This window comes from Anopheles funestus, chromosome 2RL, assembly GCF_943734845.2.
Source record: "Anopheles funestus chromosome 2RL, idAnoFuneDA-416_04, whole genome shotgun sequence".
Classification (NCBI taxonomy): domain Eukaryota; kingdom Metazoa; phylum Arthropoda; class Insecta; order Diptera; family Culicidae; genus Anopheles; species Anopheles funestus.
This window is the reverse complement of record NC_064598.1, coordinates 43,283,254-43,303,033: the sequence shown is the minus strand read 5'-3', so window position 1 is coordinate 43,303,033 and position 19,780 is coordinate 43,283,254. Positions and strand designations below refer to the sequence as shown.

The window sequence follows — 19,780 nt, the reverse complement described above, 5'->3', positions numbered from 1 at the left end:
GACTTAAGCTACACGTTGAAGCTTTCCACATAAAGCATCAAGATCTGCAGGTAACATATCGAAAATGTCTTTTATGAATCTGTTTGTTTTATACCAGGAAATATTAGGAATGGATTGGAAAGATAGATACTAGCTCCTGATTATAAAAGTACAGACTAAAAGGAATTTAATCAATATTTACCAATATCCATCGCGCTTTTTTTAATCTTCTACTCTAAACCATAAGTACCTTGCACTTTGATCTATCATCACGTTTGTTAGACAATCACGTAAATAGAAAGCCTCTTATTGGTGTTGTCCTTCGGCATCTGTGTCGCCTGATTATTTTAAAATTTAGATTTGTTGGGTTTTAGTTGTGTACTAAAGTTCATAACATAAAAAAACAAAACTCCATTATGCGCTGTACAGCAATGTTTCGATTTTATTCCAAATGTACGCTTTCTTCGGTGTTTGTTGTTTAACTATTGCATAATTTCTTAGCCTAACGAGAGTAGTCAGAAAAAAAGGAATGGCCTGCTAAATCATGCCATCGAATCGTCCCTGCTGTCTATTATCTTTTTTGTGTTGTTATTTTTTGTTCTACCATTTACCTAGTGACGAAAAGGTCAAGACATAATGTTAAAAATTGTTTTCTAGCTTCGAAATTTGCTTTCCATCTCTAAGATACGCCAATACGAATATGCGCACACAAAATATACCGCCATTCTATTCCACAATACTACCTACGATCTACTAGCTTGGTCGCATGTTTTCTTTTGTTTTTGTATGAATAAAATTGTACCATCGCTTCAAACAGCCTACGGCCGCCGGGTGGCGGGATATGCCCTCGTCGGATTCATCCATTTGCTTCTGTCGATTTCGGGAATGTACTTCGCTTTTGCACTTTAGTTATTATGTAGGCTCTTTCATTGAAAAATGCCCAATAAGGAAGGATATGATGGGATGTTTAAAAGTAGACGCTCTAATGTTTCTAAACTATCGATCTCCAGAGTAGTGTGTGTGAGAAAGTGAAAGAGAAAGAGAGAGATAGAGAATAGCTGTTCCTGATTATCTTCAAAGATTCATGAGGTTCGTTTTACTGAATGATAGGTTTCCGTAGAGAAAATTAAATCATCGCCCAGTTCTGGCCAAGAAGCCGAGTAAGCACGCGTGGCGCCAAGTATTACCCTGAATGCCACCCGTTTTCCAACGACCTCTTCACAAGAGCGTTGCTAGCAGCAATGTTGTTACAACGATAAGCATATGTCTGAGCACAACTTTCCGTGTTGAGGTACAATCGTTGGTCCATTTCAAACCGGAATAATTAATGTTGGGAACGTTTTGCTCTACAAGAGAAGAAATAAGAAATATTTCATTATTCAAATACAACTTTCTGTAAAATGTTTTCTAACGAGCGTTTGAAAAGAAAACCAATAGGATTACTCACACATAAAAAAACACACACAGAAAAAGAACAGCGAAGGCAGGAAAAACAAAATAAAACTGGAACATTGATTAAGGGAGGATTAAGGAGATGTTTTTTTCCCCGTGATGGATATATCCTACCCAAAAAAACAAAACGACTCAAAAGGTAACGGGGATTACAGATTCTAAAATGGGATAAAAATAGGATAAAAAGTAAGCAATAAAATAAACCATTTTAATCACAAAATAAAAGTTGAGGCTATCGCGCCCTTTTGCGTTGACCTACCGAACAGATTCAACCGAGCCTCGGCTTGTCCGACCTTATTGGTAGCTTTGCACACATAGTCACCATAATGTTCGGACGCAACGGAATGTATCTTCACTACCGACATCGTTACATCGTCCGGGGAACCAATCTGTGAGATACTGTACGAACCACCGTTGTGGATTTGTTTGCCATCTCGGTACCAGGCAATGGCCGGGGCCGGAAAGGCCTGTACTACACACTCCACATCAATGTCGTAATCGATTGCTTGAGCTACTTTCGGGCGCGGTACACGAATGACCGGTGCAAACTCTACCTCGAGCGTGATCGTCTTCGTATCGGTTCGACCCACACCGTTGTCGGCCGTACAGTAGTACGTGCCACGGTCATCCCGGCGAAGCCCATTCAACCGTAGCTCATTGCCGGTGTACGTTTGGCCACCGATCGGCAGGATAGCACTGTACTCACGGCGCCAGGTAATGGAAGGACGTGGATATCCTTCGGCACGGCACACGAGCTGGGCATCTTCACCTTCCGCCTTTGTGAGCGTGTTCGTGTGCTGGTTTTCGAGCAGCATCGGTGGATGCCGTACCTGAAGTTCGACCGTTTTCGTGATCTTGCTCGTACTGTTCACCTGAATCTGGCACTCGTACAAACCGGCATCCGTGTTGACGATATCGTGAATCTACGGCAAAAAGAAATGTTACTAATGGAAGCTCCCAAGGCTTGGTTGGTAGTTGAATATTCTTCGCTTACCTCCAGCACGTAGTTAGCGGCATTGTTTTCCTTGGTAAAGTTCAGCCGGAATCGATCTTCCGTCACGGCGAGCTGCACACCGAGCGAGATGATGTTGCTTTCCTTCGTCCGATCGCGATTGCTCTTCTGCCAGCCAACGATGTAGTTCTTCACGTTCGCGATCGAACAGTTAAGCGTCACTTGTTCGCCAATGTCTTTAATTTGCTCCGGGCTGATAAAAACGATGCTCGGGCTCGAAGACGCCTGCTGGGCGCTTGCTGGAAGGGATGTAAAATGAGAGCAAAAAGTGATAGAAGAATTCATTCAATGGCCACGCTTCCCGTTTTCAATTGCCAAGTATTTCGGCACCGTTGATAAGCACGGTACGGAGTCTTCTGGTGCTGATATACCACCATGCCATGCCTGGAGGGGAATCGTCAAAGAGAATCACTTACACAGCGGTAATGCTACGCTAAGAAGCGTAATGAGCAGCAAATTCACCCGTACCAGCCACATCCTGCGTAGGGAAGAGTGGCACCAGAACTGGCAGACACTGCGCACAAAGGACAAAGTGTGTAATATATGCGTGCGTTATCCTTCGCTAGGCTCGGTGATTTTTTTTCCTATTGACCACCCCGGATGTGCAGGAAGCGGATACTTGATGTGATGATTCTGCAAGACCGTGATTTTTTTGCAACGGTCTTCTTCAAAACGCGCTCACTACAAAAGAAGAACCAGATCAGAGATAAGGTAATCTTTACGTGCCGCTTGCTGCTGGTTGGAAGGTTGTAAAATTGAACCACAAAACTCACAATTTTGCAAAGCAAACAAATCACTGCAAACTTCTCTCTACACTGTGGCCTCGGAATTACTTTGCCCGTACGCACTGTTTAATTTTAGTGTTCACAATTTTCTAAACTAGCAGCAAACACGGCACCTGCACACGCAAACGGCACAATAGAAAATGAAATTCTTCACCCGCAGTGGTACAAACAATTCCACGAAAAAACATAAAACGCACGGCATCCTCACCAATACTACCGTACATACCGGGCGATATGGTGAGAGTGCGAGCGAGCACGTAGAATATGTGTTTCCGATCTCCGCAAAGCGTGAGAGACAAAGAGCACGCACTTTTTTGAGATGAAAACCAGCTACAAACAAACCCACACACACACTTGCTCGAAGGATGCTGTGCGTAGCAACGATTGTACGCACACACTGTCACAGCAAAGGGTAAAGAATGTGAACGATAACGTACCGGTTGCTATGGAAACGGTACCTGTTTTTCCTGCGAGATGAATTCCAAACCGTCACCATTCGAGCGTGCAGTTTAAACTATTCAATGTTTGGCTTTTAAATAATTTTTTTATGTGTGTTTTTTTCTTGTTTTGTCGTTGCTTTCGATTTTTAAATTCCACTCACATACACACGAGCACGTGTGTGCGGTAACGTTATGCCTTTGGTCGTACATGGCGGACCAGTTACAACCCTTCTTCTCTTCATGCTTCTGTGTAACCTTTACATCCCTTGCTGTACGTTGGTGCATCGGAAGGAAAGTGAAAAACCTGTTTTCCATACACTCATACATACACACATACGCACGCTCGTTTGTCGGCAAACGGGGTTTCAAACGATGCATGAAACGATGCAGCTTATCCTACTTTAGAATGTCACCCGTTATTCTTTTCTCCGATGTATATTGTCCGCACACCCTCCTCCTACCCCTAACTGGTGGTGGGATTTAGTTTTGACGCCATTACTGGTCATATACCGGTGATGTAAGTCCACACCCGTTCGTCCTTTTAATCTACCCATCAACCCAGGGTATGTCGTACAGTCGGACAGGTAGATTTCGCCCTTTTCGAAGGCTCGACCATGTTTTACGTGAAGCCATACAAACGAAATGCCAAACAGAAACGATCGCTTTCTCTCTCTTTCTCTTTATGGTGACGCCGACAGAGATTCTACAAAACGCTTCAGTAGGGAGAAGAGGTTGCACGGCGCTTGTGAAATGGGAAACTCCCTAGTCATCTTGCCTACCACTCCAGACGAGACTCGAAATGGTTTGTTGTGACTTATGCCGCTAAGAATTCGTTTTGTCTACCAAAGGGCCTTGTGCGGAAGTGTAGAAACCATTCTTCTTTGCAGACACTCAAAAAAATGGTACGGAACGTGATTTTGGGCTGATGTTTTACCTCAATACTTAGGGAGATGTGCAGAGCGTGAATTAATCCCATTGAGATTAGTACCATACGTCGGTGAGCTTCAAATTGATATTTTTGGTAATGAAATTAAATCTTATTTTAACTTAATTTTTACAGTGACAGAGGTTCAAAGTTAAAGTTAGCTAAATTCGAAGGGCAGCTTAAATTGACGGGTTTTTATGTATCTCTTCATTAGTCTTTTGCGGTTTCGAGGACTCCTGTAACAGGCCAAGACTTCGGAATGGTTGTAGCACCTGATAGTATTTGTATTTGTTTCACTCTCCATTGTCCCAAAAATCATTTTTCGATTAAAATATGCGACTTGAAATTTTTGGCTGTAACCTTTATAACAACCACATTCGAGTACAACGCCGTTTATAATTTTTTGTTCCTCGGTATGGTAATAACGCATCAGGGATGTGACTGGTATGTCCGGTGTAGGGTATCAAGATGCTTTACTCAAGATGGATTGTTGCATTTACAGGCTTGTTTTTAGGATTCGAGAAAAATATTTTTGCGATTCTGCATCGAATGAATATGATAATGATGATTTATAGCAGAATCCCAAATCTATCATATCTTATCACTCTGATATCAGTGCTTTAAATAAAAATAGAGTAACAAAACAATTTTGCTCATCGGGTGATTAGACATGCAAAAGAGTGATTTACAATTAAAAAAGGGATAGTTGGCACAGAGTTTTGAGTGACCAGAAATACAAAGGAGTAGTTAACGGATTAGTTTAGTGTATTATTTTTTTACGAATATCAAAGTGATCTATACGAATTTTTCTCATTTTTACTCATTTTATCTGAAATTTACCGCAATTATTTCTTTTCATAAAAATACTTAACGTGTATCATATCACAGGATCAGACAGTGCGTAAAATAGCTAAACAAACGTCTTTTTTATAACAACAAATTTATAACAAATTCTTGATTAGGTAGATAAATCATTTGTTACTAAATTGAAGTTTCACAGTAATTAAATATTATTTTTCCTAAGTTTTCTTTTTCTTTCACTACAAAATATATAAAGAGATCCTTTTGGGGGTGCATAGTTTAATAAAACATAAGATAATAATAAAAATTAACAAGTTTATACACTTATACAATCCATTAAAGAATCATTCAAAATTCATTATGTGAAAAAGTAATACGAAAGGAGCTAATGGATGCGAATGGTGAAGAAAGTAACATCAATGAGCGAAATGAAGGTATGATTAGATGATAATAAATATTAATTTTGAATTTTTTCTTCTATATATCTAATTATTTCTATGTTTCTATACATTTCTATATTTGTTTACATAACAAAAATAAGAGATAAGTAAATTATGTTGTATTTAAGACGTGAAAGATCATTAAATCAAGTTGAAGAAGACTTCTTGTTCCTTTTCTGGTAGTACAGTGGAACGCTGATTATCCGTGTTCATCGGGACTCAGCCCTTGCCGGATAAGCGAATTTTAGTGATAAATATTAGTGTTTAGTGTGTAATGGCTGATTTTTTTCTAAAGCTAGATGTTAATTTTCTTAGTTACATTTTGCAAAATAAATCTATTTTATTTGATCGAACTTGCGCAAATTGTATCATTCCCAATTGAGATTTTTATTTCTTGCCATCATCGGTTTTACTATTCACAGTGGACAATCGGCGCTCCACTGTACTTAGTGGCAGTAACTTAGAAGTTAGTTCTGCTTAAGAAGGAATTGATAGTAGTATTTTCGTTTGAAGATCGACAATCCTTAAGAACTAAGATTGTGTTAGACAGAAATGATATAATACTCGAAAAAAAATCATTTTTAACCAGTTCGAATCTTATCAAATAATTTTTTTAAAACATGTCAAAAATATGTCCGAAGTGAAATGTAACACAAATGCTATGTAAATCATTTTTAATGTGTTTCAAATGTGTTTAAAAGTATTGTTTTCTCCATAGAAGAAAACTGTACGCAAAGTTATGCTACGCACTGTATGCTTTGCCTCATAACACCATCAAAACTATCACCATCATCGATGGCACAGAAGACTTCATCAAAGAATTTTCGCACCCTCCCAGCGCTCCTTCCATTGATAAGAATGGAACATAATAAAAAGGATTCTAAGTGCACTCCACCAGTACCAGCTTCATTGGCGCCAGCGAGTTGCGCTTTGCACGGCAGCTTTTCCGCATGTGTTCCAGCTGGTACAAGTGTTTATGACCGTCGCGCTAAATGTTATCAACCGGATCCACCCCGCAACTGTTTGTCCTTGCGCGGCTCATTGCGTTTGTGTGGCATGGTGTCAATTGATGGGTGTTTAGTGTGGAAAAGCAATAAAGGAAGGTATAAAATAAAATATGTTCCATGCTGACTCATCCTTCAATGGAAAAGTCGGAGGAAAATGTTAAAGAAATAGGTCACCGATAAAATGCCTAACACGAGATTAATTTGTAAGAAAGTAACGAAACGATATTGTATTTCTATTTCGCTAATGAACCATTCTACCACAATCATAATTTACGAGTGTATGGAGACATCTGTTATTAATAGTTAAACATTGTCTATTTCAAACACGCCTTGGATCATTTTCACGACAATTAGCCATAGCCATAGCTTGTCATCCATTCCGCTAACGGGATGTGAAGGTATTTAAAGGAAAGTTTAAAAAGATAATTCACTCTTAAACAGTCGTCCCAGTGTTTTCTTTTTTACTCCTCTTTTGCTATCCTGTCATGCTGTCAGCAGTTATGTCGTGTTTTCCATTTTTACTCACATTTCTATCCTGTTGCCACATCAACGTCTTGCAGACGTGTTGGCTAACACGAGCCGGCCAATACACGGGATAGGGGTCTCGTTTCGGTTTTCCGTTTTCCGTCAACCGCCTTTCTACTCGATGACCTTGGCCCTTCCCCGTCAACGTTGGAAACAAGACTATCCCACCATCTAATCGGTGGTAATAGCACCAGAACGCATTTTCGCACACCCCCGCACAGGGCATGGCCGGGAGTAACAAGGAGGCCCAGTTCATCGTTTGATGGATGACGTTTGGTGGCGCAAAAATAACATTTTCATCCAGCCGGCACCCTAAACCAACTCAACTGCCACACGATCGTGGTCACCCACGATGATGGCTCTCTCCCTCCGGCGGCCGGTTTGCCGCCGATCCGTTTGGTAAGGCGTATAGTTTTTCACGACCGTACTGAACCCATTTCGCTCACATCACATCTGGCCGTTTTCGCTTTTCTTCAACGGAAAACCCGAACGTCCGTAGAACGCATCTTCGTACCATTCGTTTCGGCGTTGACTTCCGCGTTCTAGCCAACGCCGCACTAGCCCCCCGCGGCTGGTCCCGGCTAAATGGCGTCGCTTGGATGATTCGTGACGTCATTGCCAGACCCCCACCCAATTCCATCGGTGCTGGCATCAAGCTGGTGGGAGCGAACAGGTCAACAGTCAGCAAAGTACAACGATGACGGCGAGCTGCTGACTCCCTCGCCTCGTTCTGATTTTTTTTGTATGTAGCTACAGTCGTCTTCAAAACCGTGTCACGCAAAACATGCTGTAAAACACTGTTGTAAATTCATTCCGGAATTTAGAGTATGCAATAAAAATTTGTACCAAATGATATTCCTGTATAAATTGTATGTTTATGGAAGAGTAGTTCGCCTTCGTTGTGGAGCAAATTATTATTTGTGGACATGTTATGATTTTTTAATGTAAAAAATGGTTTGTAGTGTTTTAATCAAAATTAACATTATTTGAACAGTAGATTTTAAATATTCGCCAATAAGAAGGCATTTTATGATTGGTTTGGTTTCCTAGAAATATTTACAAAACCTGGTATTTATGCGATAATCAAAAAAAATAAATAAAAAAATAAAATAATTTAAATATTGCATTTGCAATAAAATTTAGATAAAAAACCTTAAAAACATTCCATAAAGCTATATTTTAAAAAATGGTTTGTAGTGTTTTAATCAAAATTAACATTATTTGAACAGTAGATTTTAAATATTCGCCAATAAGAAGGCATTTTATGATTGGTTTGGTTTCCTAGAAATATTTACAAAACCTGGTATTTATGCGATAGTCAAAAAAAATAAATAAAAAAATAAAATAATTTAAATATTGCATTTGCAATAAAATTTAGATAAAAAACCTTAAAAACATTCCATAAAGCTATATTTTGAAGGATAAGTTTTTGTTTAAATATATATTTTTGTGATTCAATATTGTCTAATTTATTTTTCTTACTGTCATTAAAAATATATTATAATAAAAACTCTTAAAACAATATTAACTTTTGAAAGTAAACACAAAAAATTAAGATGTATAAAAAAATTGAAAAATAAAAAAAATATAATATAAAAAAATTAAAAAATGAAAAATGGAAAATTTAATAACTTACCAAAAACGATAATATTTTTCTTGTAAAAGTGTGCACTGCTGGTTGATTTTCTTACTAGCGCAATTTGTATGCACTCCACTGTATCTAGCCGCCGATGTTACACAATCGATCCGAACCACATCCCAAGCTCATGGCTCTTCACCACCTTCGAATGTAATACCGCATCCCCCAACTGCTTGCAACACACATACGCCCTTCACGTCCTCATCTTTTATCCGCCCCCATCACTCCACCCAAACCCCCCCGAATAAACCGCACACCCACGAAACCGTCCAACGTCAGCAATCGCACAAACAGTAATGCGTTTATTCAGCGTTTAGCCGCTCGGAACATCGGACGCAAACCGAACGCAAACAGTGCGAACGCGCGGCATCAATTTGGATCGGGAACTTTGGCGCAATTCAGTCTACACCCAGAACTCAACCGGTACGGACGATCCGTGTTCCGTATCCCGTACATTGCTCGGTCAACTCGCTCGTAAGCATTTGCAAGTTGGAGAGTGAAATAAAAAAAACTTTCCCCCTCGATCGCCCCACCGCGGTACCGTCGATCATGATCGTGACGAGATAGTGAAACGTGCGAAGATTGCAGCTGACATTGACATTGTGCGTTGTTTTCGTGCCGTTGCATTTGCTGCGCCTACTCATTCGCACACTTGCGCTTGTACGATCGTGAGCGCCATAGGTGCAACACCATAGGAATTAGTGGCACAATTTACGATGTCATGTGTTAGAGCGGTTTCCCGTAGAAAATTAATGGACTGAATGTGCGCGTCTGTGTAATTTTGTGGACTGAATAAAGTGTCAAAATTTAGTGTAAAAGAAAAATTGTTCCGAAATACCATTCATCACTCCCATCGTGTTCGCGGTCGATTGCAAAAATGCAACGACGAAAAGTTGGCTTGCAGGCGGGATTAGGATCATTCCTAGGTAAGCTATCGGATACATCAATCGTTGTGTGCAACCGTGACCCTTGTCTAATTAAATCGCTCCTCTGTAATTTTTGCAAACTAAATATTTTGGACGCCATTTCCTGCTGCACATGATGTGTGTGTGTGTGTGCAAAACAGCTTCACATTTTGAGCGTGAGATTAAGATCACATTCCACACATACCACCAAATAGCCCCGGTTGTTGCTACCGTATATACTACCATCGATCACAAAACTTCGATCGAATCACGCCGTCGATGAAGCGCGATAAGTTGCGCGCCTCCATCAGGTTTCGCTTTGAGGTGTGTATGGTGAAGCTCATAAATTTTCCAGTACCGATCCAGAACAGTCACACGATTAGGAGCTATTTTTGGGGATCACATTTACATTTGCGTTTAATGTGTTTTCATTCACCTTATGTGTGTTCCGCACCACAGCTATATGTGTGTATATTTTTTATTGCTTTTAATTCAAAATCTGAGTGCCAGAAGGAATTGGGGGAAGAAAAAAAAAACCTCGGGAGTGTTCGTTTTTTTTTCTACCCTTTACTGAGATTGCTTGATGAATCCATTTGTGGCGCTGATTTCCGCTCCGGGCCAAGTGACCAAGCGGACTCCAGACGCGTTACTTTATGACGGCCATATGCCCTTTTCGCGTCCGTGGAAGGGTTCAAGTGCGGCTCGAAGACTAGAAGTTGAAAAAAAAAATACGGATCTACTCCTAGTACATGAATCATGTAGCCAGAACATCTTCACCACACTGTATGGAAGATAAATTTAGAAATTCCAACATTATCTTCAAGGCTGCTATTGACGGAATCGAATACGATCGGAAGTAAGAAAATAAATGTTTGAGATCGTGTCGTGTTTTTAGCAACACATGTACGATTTTCTTTACATTTTATCTACATTTTTGTACTCTTTTTAACGACATTGTTACACTTGTTCAGGGTTACATGTTTACAAAACAAGTTTATTGGTTGAGGAAATTCCTTTACGAGGCAAAAGTGTTTACGCTTCCAAGTCTTGCTGACCTTATTTAAATGTTGTTTAACAAAAAAGCTTTTTTATTGACAAAATTTGCTAACTAACTATAACACTACCATGTTGCCTCATGTTACCATGTCTACCTTGTCTAGACCAAATAACTTCAACATAACTCATCCGCCCAAAATAAGTTCCATGAAGCTACGATTATTTATTTACTTTATTCAAATCAGAACAAAAAGCATTCTAATGGAAACAAAGTGAAACGATCGATCGATCGGCAGCGATCGAGCATACTTAAGCGTGATGTTCGTTGGAACGCATGTTTTCGGCGTTCCAAAAAAACCTTCCCAAAAACTGTGAAGCACGCGTACACGACAACAGCTTGGAGCACGTTTCCATATCCGGCCCGCGGAAACGATTGACAGTTGCGCCGTGGAATAGGCGTAGGCCAGCGGCAATGCTACGGAGAGCACCGATACTTAGCAGCGAGATTAAACAGATCATTCCAAATGGTGGTGTGTTACGGTTGGCGTAGGTGTCTTGAGAACAACGGCCGTACAGGGTTTAACAATGTTTAACCATACGCCTGTTGGATATGGAGCGTTGGATATCTAAAGCTTTGTTCATCATCGATCGCTAATTGAACTCAGCGTTTTTTTTTGTGTCGTTCGTTCGCTACTAATATATTTGTACCACGTTTGCGATCATAATCGCTATAAATCCAAAAGCAACTTTGCGGAGGGTTTTTTTTATTCTTTAATTTTACGATACCAAATCGGGTAGCATGTTGGTTTCCAACGTCTCATGAAAACGCCAAACTCAGTCTCGCTTTAGTATACATTACTGATACTTAAGCGCTAAAGAATCGCACGCATACAAAGTGCGGGATCATCCCATCGGCTGAATGTTTTATAGCAATTGAACGTTAAAAATATCGCGATTCACGCAACGAATTCCAGTACCACTTTGGTGCTTGTTTACTTCTCCACTTGGAAGCGCTAAGTTGATGTAACACTTGAAGCCGATGTAAACAGTAGCAGCGTACCGCAAAACCCACCCCTTCACAGCAAGTGTTCGTTAGATCTTGAACTTGAATTCCTTACTGGTACTGGTGTGTGGCCTCAAAACAAACCTAATAACCCAATGGGGTAACAACACCTCCAGACAAGCGGGAGAATTCGCTAGAATTTGCTAGAGATATTGAAGGGCTACCTACTTACGACCCAGAACTGGCCAAGAATGGAGACAAACAGACGGGCATCAACAGCCTCCGCAACACTTTTCTAAAACCACGCAATCAGCATGAAATCTTCACGGACACGCAACCCGATCATCCGGCCAATCGATCGTTCCGCAAAGAAACGGAAGTGATCAATGTTCCGCAACAGATAGACGAGCCGAGTTAGTAGAACTAGAATCAGTGCCCACACATTTAGGCACACATTGGGCGTTACGGCAGCCATCAAACGTAACGACCATTCTCAGTTTATTGCATTCGTCCTTGATGGGAGGTGAATGATTGTGAAGGACACATAATCATTGCATAAGCCCTTAGTAACAAGAGCATTTCCTTGGACATCTCCAAGTCGGTAACACAAGAAGCTGTAACTTGAAATGTCCACACTACAACAACCAAACATACCAAAAGTTCTTCCATTTCGCTTGGCTGCTGCTATGTTCCAAGATCAATAAATTAAGGCAAAAAGCATACAGACAAACATCACAAACCATGGCAAAACGACAGTTTGGCTGTCCCGCCGTGCGGTTCCGACAACAAACAAAATGTTACGAACATCCAACATGTGCATTCTGTCCTGCGTGTGAGGTCGGAAGAGTGTGTGTGTGTGTGTGTGTGTGATAAGAACCAGGAGCTCGGTTCGCTTATCCGCGTGAGTAATGGAAAGAGATAGAGTGAATGAGATAAATGGCAGATGGAAAATTGGAAAGCAAAAAAAAAGTAGCGAGTTCCGTTTTTCATTCGCATTTTGGGAACGAGTGTTTTCTTTCCCTTTTTTTGTTGTCTGTGTGAGAAGTTTTTTTCTTCTTTTTATCCCACCTCACTTACTCTGTCACACAGCCACTGTTTTTCCACCCACTCGTGGCGCGCGCGGATGCTCTTTATAGCGGGTAGAATCACTGGCGCCATGCCAGCGTCCGTACGTCGGTGTATTTGGACGGTTGATTCCCGATGGTTCTTAGGAGCGAAAGACGCCACAGATGAAAATGACGCGTCTGTCTTCCGATAGTTTCGGGGACCATTTGTAACGCAACAACAAACAAAAAAACCCATTTCGCGTCCGTTAGAAATAAAATAGCACACAGACACACAGAGGCAGAGAGTGCACATCATCAACGGTGCCGTAGCTATTAAAGGGCGCAAATTCAATTAAATGTCAAATCTTTCATCCCGTCGTCGATTCGGTACAGCCAGTGTTCCGGTCACTGGCGAGCCGTAGGTGGTGACGTACTTTTCCGACCTTCCGTACTTCCGTTCCGCACAGGGTCAATGCGGACCGATCGACCGGAGTTTGAATGCAGATGGCAAGGATTTGCTCCAATAACGATCACCGATGGCCCTGCAAAAAAAAATCCGCCTCGTTCCCAGACGGGAAATTGATTAATATTGCATTACGAGCGGAGGAATCTTTTTGATGAATTACATCTTAAACCAATTACCAAGCGTGGCACAGTGTGTGTTGCATTATGGCAACAAGTGTAGTTTTTTTTCCCCCTCTTGCGAATAGATTAAATTGTTTCTACGGCATGAGCAATGTAACTCAGCCGAAGGTTGCAGCAAATATGCGGCCCGACTATTGACTGGTGGAGTGAATCATTTTTAATGCAACGCACATGCTCGTGCGGTGTTAGTATCGTTACTGTTTAACTGTTTAAGCTCCAGACGTTGGTTTTGATCCCGCAACATCAATTAAAAGGCATTTGTGGTGGGATTTGCAAAGAAATTCCATAGAGTGGCGTTTAGCAAAATGGCCTTTGTCTAAAGGCATTACTCATTCAAAACGATCTCTTAATGACTTGGGTGTATAGACTTCTAAACCCTATAGTAAGATATACATTTTTGAGACTATTTCCACTTACTTAAATCACGTGTTATGTTTACAACCAAGTTGTACCCAAAACGATCATCATAGACAACGCAAAAACAACGCACTCGCCTTGGAACCCGTATTGTTCGTTACGAAACAAGGCGTGGAGAAATTTATTTGCCTCCTCACGTCACGAATCCAAAGAACAAAACGAATCCACAACACAACACAAATCATCTGTAGGCGAAGGCATGTTCTTCATACGGACGCTACAGTCAGCACCTTTCTTTCGGAACCCCATCACAAACAAGACGAATGTGCTAAACGCGTGCAGCTCGTAAGCTATCATTAGGTCGTTAATAACGAAATTAGTTTACAATCCAAGTTCCCCTAATCCATCCATCCATCCATCCACCCATCCATGGACGTACGAAAAGTAGCGCAAAAGTGCACGTGAAGCATGCGCAAGCTTGGGCGACCATTAGAAACTAGGCGACCGCAAGAAACATAAACCATTCCTGCCACCGCGTCATCTTTGCGTAAATCTTCGTCTTCCTGTAGTGCAATTTCGTGCGGTTGTTTTTGCGTCTTCCTTATAAGCATGTACCACCACCGCTACATACATGGAACACTCCCAGATATCGATAAAGAAAGGCGTTCTTCTATGGCCGCACCGGTCATGTTATTCGATACCGACTGCTCAATCAAATCCATCAAACCATTCGGTTCACACCCGGCCTTCGTGGTGATGGTGCAATAACCGCCATTTTCCACCATCGCCTAAATGCCTTTCGCGCGATCCCATACAAATTTTCCCCCAAACTCATCAAATGACTTCTCCACACGACTCCATTCCGTTTTCCCGGGTTTTGTTTTATTCCTGGGCACTAGGAAGTGAAGAAGAAGAGACCCCTCGTTCCCCAACATGTCCGTTGCGGGGTTTTCCACTTTCCTTCCGCTAACCGCTACAATTATAAACCAAACAAAATCGTTCGTTAGAGCTAGAACAAGCGCCATTCGGAAAGGGTTTTGGTGTTTGTAGTTGGCAAACGATAGTTGCATAATTCTCGGCTCCGATCGATCGACGTCCGTAGTGACCGGACTCGTCAGCAGTTGAAGTAAACCTCATCCTTTGTACGTTCTGTTTACCATTCTGTAGCGCTGGGCATCCTCTTGGCAGCGGTTGGTCAAACGATTGCCAATGAATTTCAAGGAATACGACGATCCAAATGCCAGCAGAGCCGTGATCGTACACAGGTGAGTCATCTCAGCCGGTGCTGAATCAATCACGTCTAGCGATCATCAAACTCATACCCCACGTGGTGGTCCTTTCTTTCTCAGATCTATGAAGGTGTAGACAATGTGCTGATGAAACGTCTGCAAGCGTTACGTACGGAGATGCGCACCAGAACGTCAACGCAGAGTGCCGAACTGGACGCGTATCTCGTACCGATGTATGACGAGCATCAGTCACAGTATCTGATGGAATCGGACCAACGTGTACGCTTTCTGACCGGGTTTAGTGGTACGGTCGGTGAGGCAGTGGTTCTAATGCGATCGGCCGCCTTCTGGACTGATGATCGTTTTATCGAGCAAGCGGACCAAGAGTTAAACTGCGCCTGGAGATTGTTTCGTACCGGCGAGCGTCCATCCGTCGCAGAATATATACTCTCGGAGCTATCCCCGGAAGCACGTGTTGGTGCCGATCCACAACTAGTACCGCATCCGATGTGGAAAGCGCTCGAAACGGACCTAACTGCGGACTATATCCGGCTCGTGCACATTAACCGTAATCTGGTCGATATGGTGTGGGGTACGCGACGACCTGCACCACGTTCCGGCGCTATTAAAGTGCATCCGGTGCGCTTCGCTGGTGAACGCTGGGACAGTAAGGTGGCTAGACTGCGTGCCAATCTGACTGCGCTCCGGTGTGACGGTATGATCGTTACCTCACTGACAGAGGTGGCTTACTTGTTGAACTTGCGCGGTAGCGATATCCCACACGTGCCCGTATTCAAGGCGTACCTGTTGGTCACGCACCGCGAACTGGTACTGTACACCAACACAAGCCGCGAAACGCTCGGACTAAAGAACCACCTGAAGGCACACTCCTGCCACAACGAGAACTGTGTGCAGCTGCGGGATTACGGTGATGTGTGGCGTGATCTGCGCACCCTGGCACAGCACTGGCACCGATTGTTGGTACCGTCAGCTGTGGTCTTCGATACCGGTGCATCGGAAGCCATACACGCGACGCTGCCACGAAACATCGTGTTCGAGCGACCATCTCCTATCATATTCCTTCGGGCGCAAAAGAACCAGGTCGAACGGCAGGGAATGCGACAGGCACACATACGAGATGGAGTGGCCATATGCGAGGTGTTCAGTCGGTTGGAGGAAAGGGTAAGTAAGAAAGGGTTTAATTTCAGACTAATAAGAAAGAGTTTAAGAGTTAGATTAACACTGCTTTCAAAAGTATTTTGGGGTGGCCTAAGCTATTTTCTGGTGATTCCCAAATATCCCAGAACAACAAGGTTAAAGAAGTTGAATTTTTGCGAAATCTGGATCAAATTCTCACATTCTATTCCAAATTTGAGAAGGTTTTAGAGAATTCTGTAGATGCCTTAATAATTTATTTGAATTGAACTCTCTTTAAGGAATGTTCAGGTGTGTCAGTAGTTTCTCAAATAATGTTATGTGCAATTCGACTTATCGTGATAACTTTTTCCACATTTCCATTTTACCTTAGTTTATTGCCGGTGATCACATCACCGAGTTGTCACTGGCGCGTGAAATCGACCAAGCCCGAAAGACACAAAACAACTCGGAAGGGGTCGCATTCCCAACAAGTGTCGCCTACGGAGTGCACTCCAGCCGACCCAACTATACACCTTCCAACCGTACCAACGTTGAGCTTTCCGAGGGAATGGTACTGATCGATTCCGGTGGCCAGTACGAGGATGGTACGACGGAGGTATCCCGGACGCTACATCTCGGTGAACCAACAACGGATCAAATCCGTGCGTATACGAATGTGCTGATCGGTATGATTCGATTGTCTATGCTGACGTTCCCGGAGAATCTAAAACCTGCCGAACTGGACGCACTAGCTCGTGGACCGGTCTGGGGATCGATGAACGACTATCCGCACGGGACCGGTCATGGTATCGGGTCGTACTCGGCTGTTCGTGAGTGTAAGTAACGATCGCGTAAGGTTCCTATGGAATGATCTGGAATTTTATCACGAATTTTACTCTCCTATTTTAGCTCCGATCAGTATTTCATATACGGCGAAGCAAAGGTTCACCTTCAAAGAGGGATACTTCTTTTCTAATGGTAAGTAGTAATGTAAAGCAGTAAAAAGTAAGAATGATTTCAAGCGAATTGGGTGGGTAAATTATTTTACAGAACCGGGATACTATAAAAATGGAGCTTTTGGTATACGATTGGAGAACGTGCTAGAAGTAGTGGATACTGGAAAGATGCATCCAACGGGACACAAATTTCTCGCTTTCCAGGACGTGACACTGGTACCGTTCGAGTGGAAACTTATCGATCGTACATTACTCAGTGTACCAGAGGTTAGTGTGACTGTGATCATTGACTTGGAATTATGTAATATTGTTCGATTTTCTACTTAATTCTCTGCAGAAAAAATGGTTAAACGACTACAACTCACGCATTCGCCAGCACGTTGGAAGCGAACTTAAGCGAAAGCATAAAATGGACGCGTTTTACTGGATGATGAACAAAACACGCCATGTACCGGAGTATGTCACCGAAGCGGAGTATAATGGAGTTGCGAAATTGCATCATGATCATGTGCCGATCACAGGTGCTTTAACGATCGTATTTCTACTCGGACGATTCGTTCTCTACTGATACTGTGCGGCATAGAAAGTCTCTCAATTCCGCAAAAAAAAGGTGCCATTCAATGTTCGGTGTCCATCAGCTGTACTTACAACTCCTATTGTAACGTAGCAAGATCAAAATTGAACCCATTCTAATCCATCGCTACCAAGATCAGTTTCTGCTCGGTATCGGCTTGTGTGTGATTGATCTGTTAAAGATTTTTTGTTACTGCCTCGAATTGATTCCCACTCCGTACAAACAATTAGCTGCCGAATTCATAAGCACACAGCTCACATTCGCACTTACGCCACACGATGTAATGCGACAAATGGTTACGAAAGTGTTTAAACAAATGTAAGCAAATTATTTACACCTCATCGTTGTTGATCATGGCAAACGGTGAACGGTTGAAGGAAGGTTGAAGCTTCTGACGAAAAAGAGTGATATTTTATTTATTCTGTTTCATCCATTGCGAACGAACTAAGCACTAAGAATTGTATGTTTAACGACGTAATACAACAATAAACTAGTCTACACAAACAACTGTCTGTGTTTTACTTAAATGGTAGAATAAAACACTTTAATGATCTTAAATTACTTACTTACATGAAATCAAATAGAATTGTAACGAATTATCGCTTTCTAAATTTAAATACCACATGCTCGTATTATATTGAGACACCCTGTGCCATGTTGAATCCATACAGTATTCAATAATGTATTATAAACCTACTGGTCAACCTTGCTGTCAAAATCGGTATGGCTTTTGTTTACCAAAATATTGCCAGCGAGATTGTACGGTAAATAATTGAACACAGTAAAATTCAGCTTTTTTGGAAGCATTGGAAGCATTTTGCAGAAGAATCAATAAACTCATGTTTTACTATGAGTGACAATTAATTAACCTTTGCCAAGGGTGCAGGATAGAGTGAATTACATGCAGCTAAAATATTGAATGTGGTGTAAGTAACACAGCAGAAGGAGAAAATTTACTGCGAGCAACAAATAGCCGGGTTAGAAATTCATTTTCGGATAGCGTTCCAAAATGCCGAAAAAGATGGGAATCAACTCAAAAGCCGTCGAGGCACGGGAACGTAAAGCGGAGGCCAAAAAGGTTGCCAACGATAAGGCAGCCAAAGCGGCGGAGGATGCACTTTGGGTAGACGACGACAAGCAGTTGGCGAAGAAAAAGAAACAAAAGGTATGCAATCAAATGCATTATGGTAGTGTACACTTTTTTAATAATATTTTCTTTCCCGCAGGAGGAGGACGAACGACGAAAAGCGGAAGCGGCACGCAAGAAGGCGGAAACCAAAGCTCTACTTGAAGAAGAAATGAACTCCATCAAGACGACGGCAAAGGTACCGGCCGCAAAGGTAACACGATCTCAAATTGAGTCTGAAATAGAGAAGCGCAATCGTGCAGTGGAAGCATCGACCGCGGCCGCGGTCAAACCGAAACCTGTCCCGAAGGAAATTCCGCTAGAAGAGAATCTGAACCGTGTGATGGCGGACACGGAAGTAGCACAAACGATCGATCAAGCCATTGCGGTGCTCAGCATGGGAGATGCGTCAGCCGCCGATCGCCATCCGGAAAAGCGTATGAAGGCAGCCTACAAAGCGTACGAAGAGGAGGAACTGAAACGTCTAAAACAGGAGCACCCGTCACTGAAATTATCGCAGCTAAAGCAGATGATTTTTAAGAACTGGCAAAAGGCCCCGGAAAATCCGATGAACCAAATTCGAGTCTGATTCTGCACAACCCTATGCCGGCCAGGACGGCGCGTGATGAAACGTTCTGTGCGAGCGTTTAAAATGCTGATGAAATGCAGGTTTGTCCTTGTCTTAAGTTAGAGCAATCCAATCCATTGCAAACGAAATTTTTTCGTGTTGGTCATTTTCAATTCATCGATGATGACACGTGATGCAATATCCTTTGAAATGTGTGATATATTTAATCGTTA

At 42.2% G+C, this 19,780-nt stretch overlaps 3 protein-coding genes across 4 annotated transcripts; 2 read left to right on the top strand and 1 right to left on the bottom strand.

Annotated features, from left to right (window-relative positions):
* Positions 1-17: 17 nt before the first annotated feature.
* LOC125760569 (lachesin-like) lies at positions 18-4,775 on the bottom strand. 2 transcript variants are annotated; one of them, XM_049420823.1, is made up of 5 exons: positions 3,217-4,775; positions 2,860-3,124; positions 2,426-2,682; positions 1,691-2,354; positions 18-1,325 (listed from the first exon to the last, which is right to left on the bottom strand). In XM_049420823.1, exons 2-5 carry the CDS (start codon positions 2,918-2,920, stop codon positions 1,198-1,200), a joined length of 1,110 nt encoding a protein of 369 aa, XP_049276780.1. In that variant the 5' UTR covers positions 2,921-3,124; positions 3,217-4,775; the 3' UTR covers positions 18-1,197. The 2 variants fall into 2 exon arrangements, with proteins under 2 accessions (XP_049276780.1, XP_049276781.1); XM_049420824.1 differs by lacking the exon at positions 18-1,325 and adding an exon at positions 1,374-1,589.
* A 4,523-nt stretch (positions 4,776-9,298) lies between these two features.
* On the top strand, positions 9,299-18,360 carry LOC125760554 (xaa-Pro aminopeptidase 1). The gene is made up of 7 exons (XM_049420795.1): positions 9,299-9,931; positions 15,125-15,222; positions 15,307-16,368; positions 16,715-17,159; positions 17,233-17,301; positions 17,374-17,546; positions 17,617-18,360. The coding sequence occupies exons 1-7, from the start codon at positions 9,883-9,885 to the stop codon at positions 17,845-17,847; spliced, it is 2,127 nt and encodes a 708-aa protein (XP_049276752.1). The 5' UTR covers positions 9,299-9,882; the 3' UTR covers positions 17,848-18,360.
* Positions 18,361-18,634: 274 nt separating this feature from the next.
* LOC125760578 (coiled-coil domain-containing protein 124) lies at positions 18,635-19,696 on the top strand. The gene is made up of 2 exons (XM_049420838.1): positions 18,635-19,018; positions 19,080-19,696. The coding sequence occupies exons 1-2, from the start codon at positions 18,863-18,865 to the stop codon at positions 19,566-19,568; spliced, it is 645 nt and encodes a 214-aa protein (XP_049276795.1). The 5' UTR covers positions 18,635-18,862; the 3' UTR covers positions 19,569-19,696.
* The last annotated feature ends 84 nt before the right edge of the window (positions 19,697-19,780 follow it).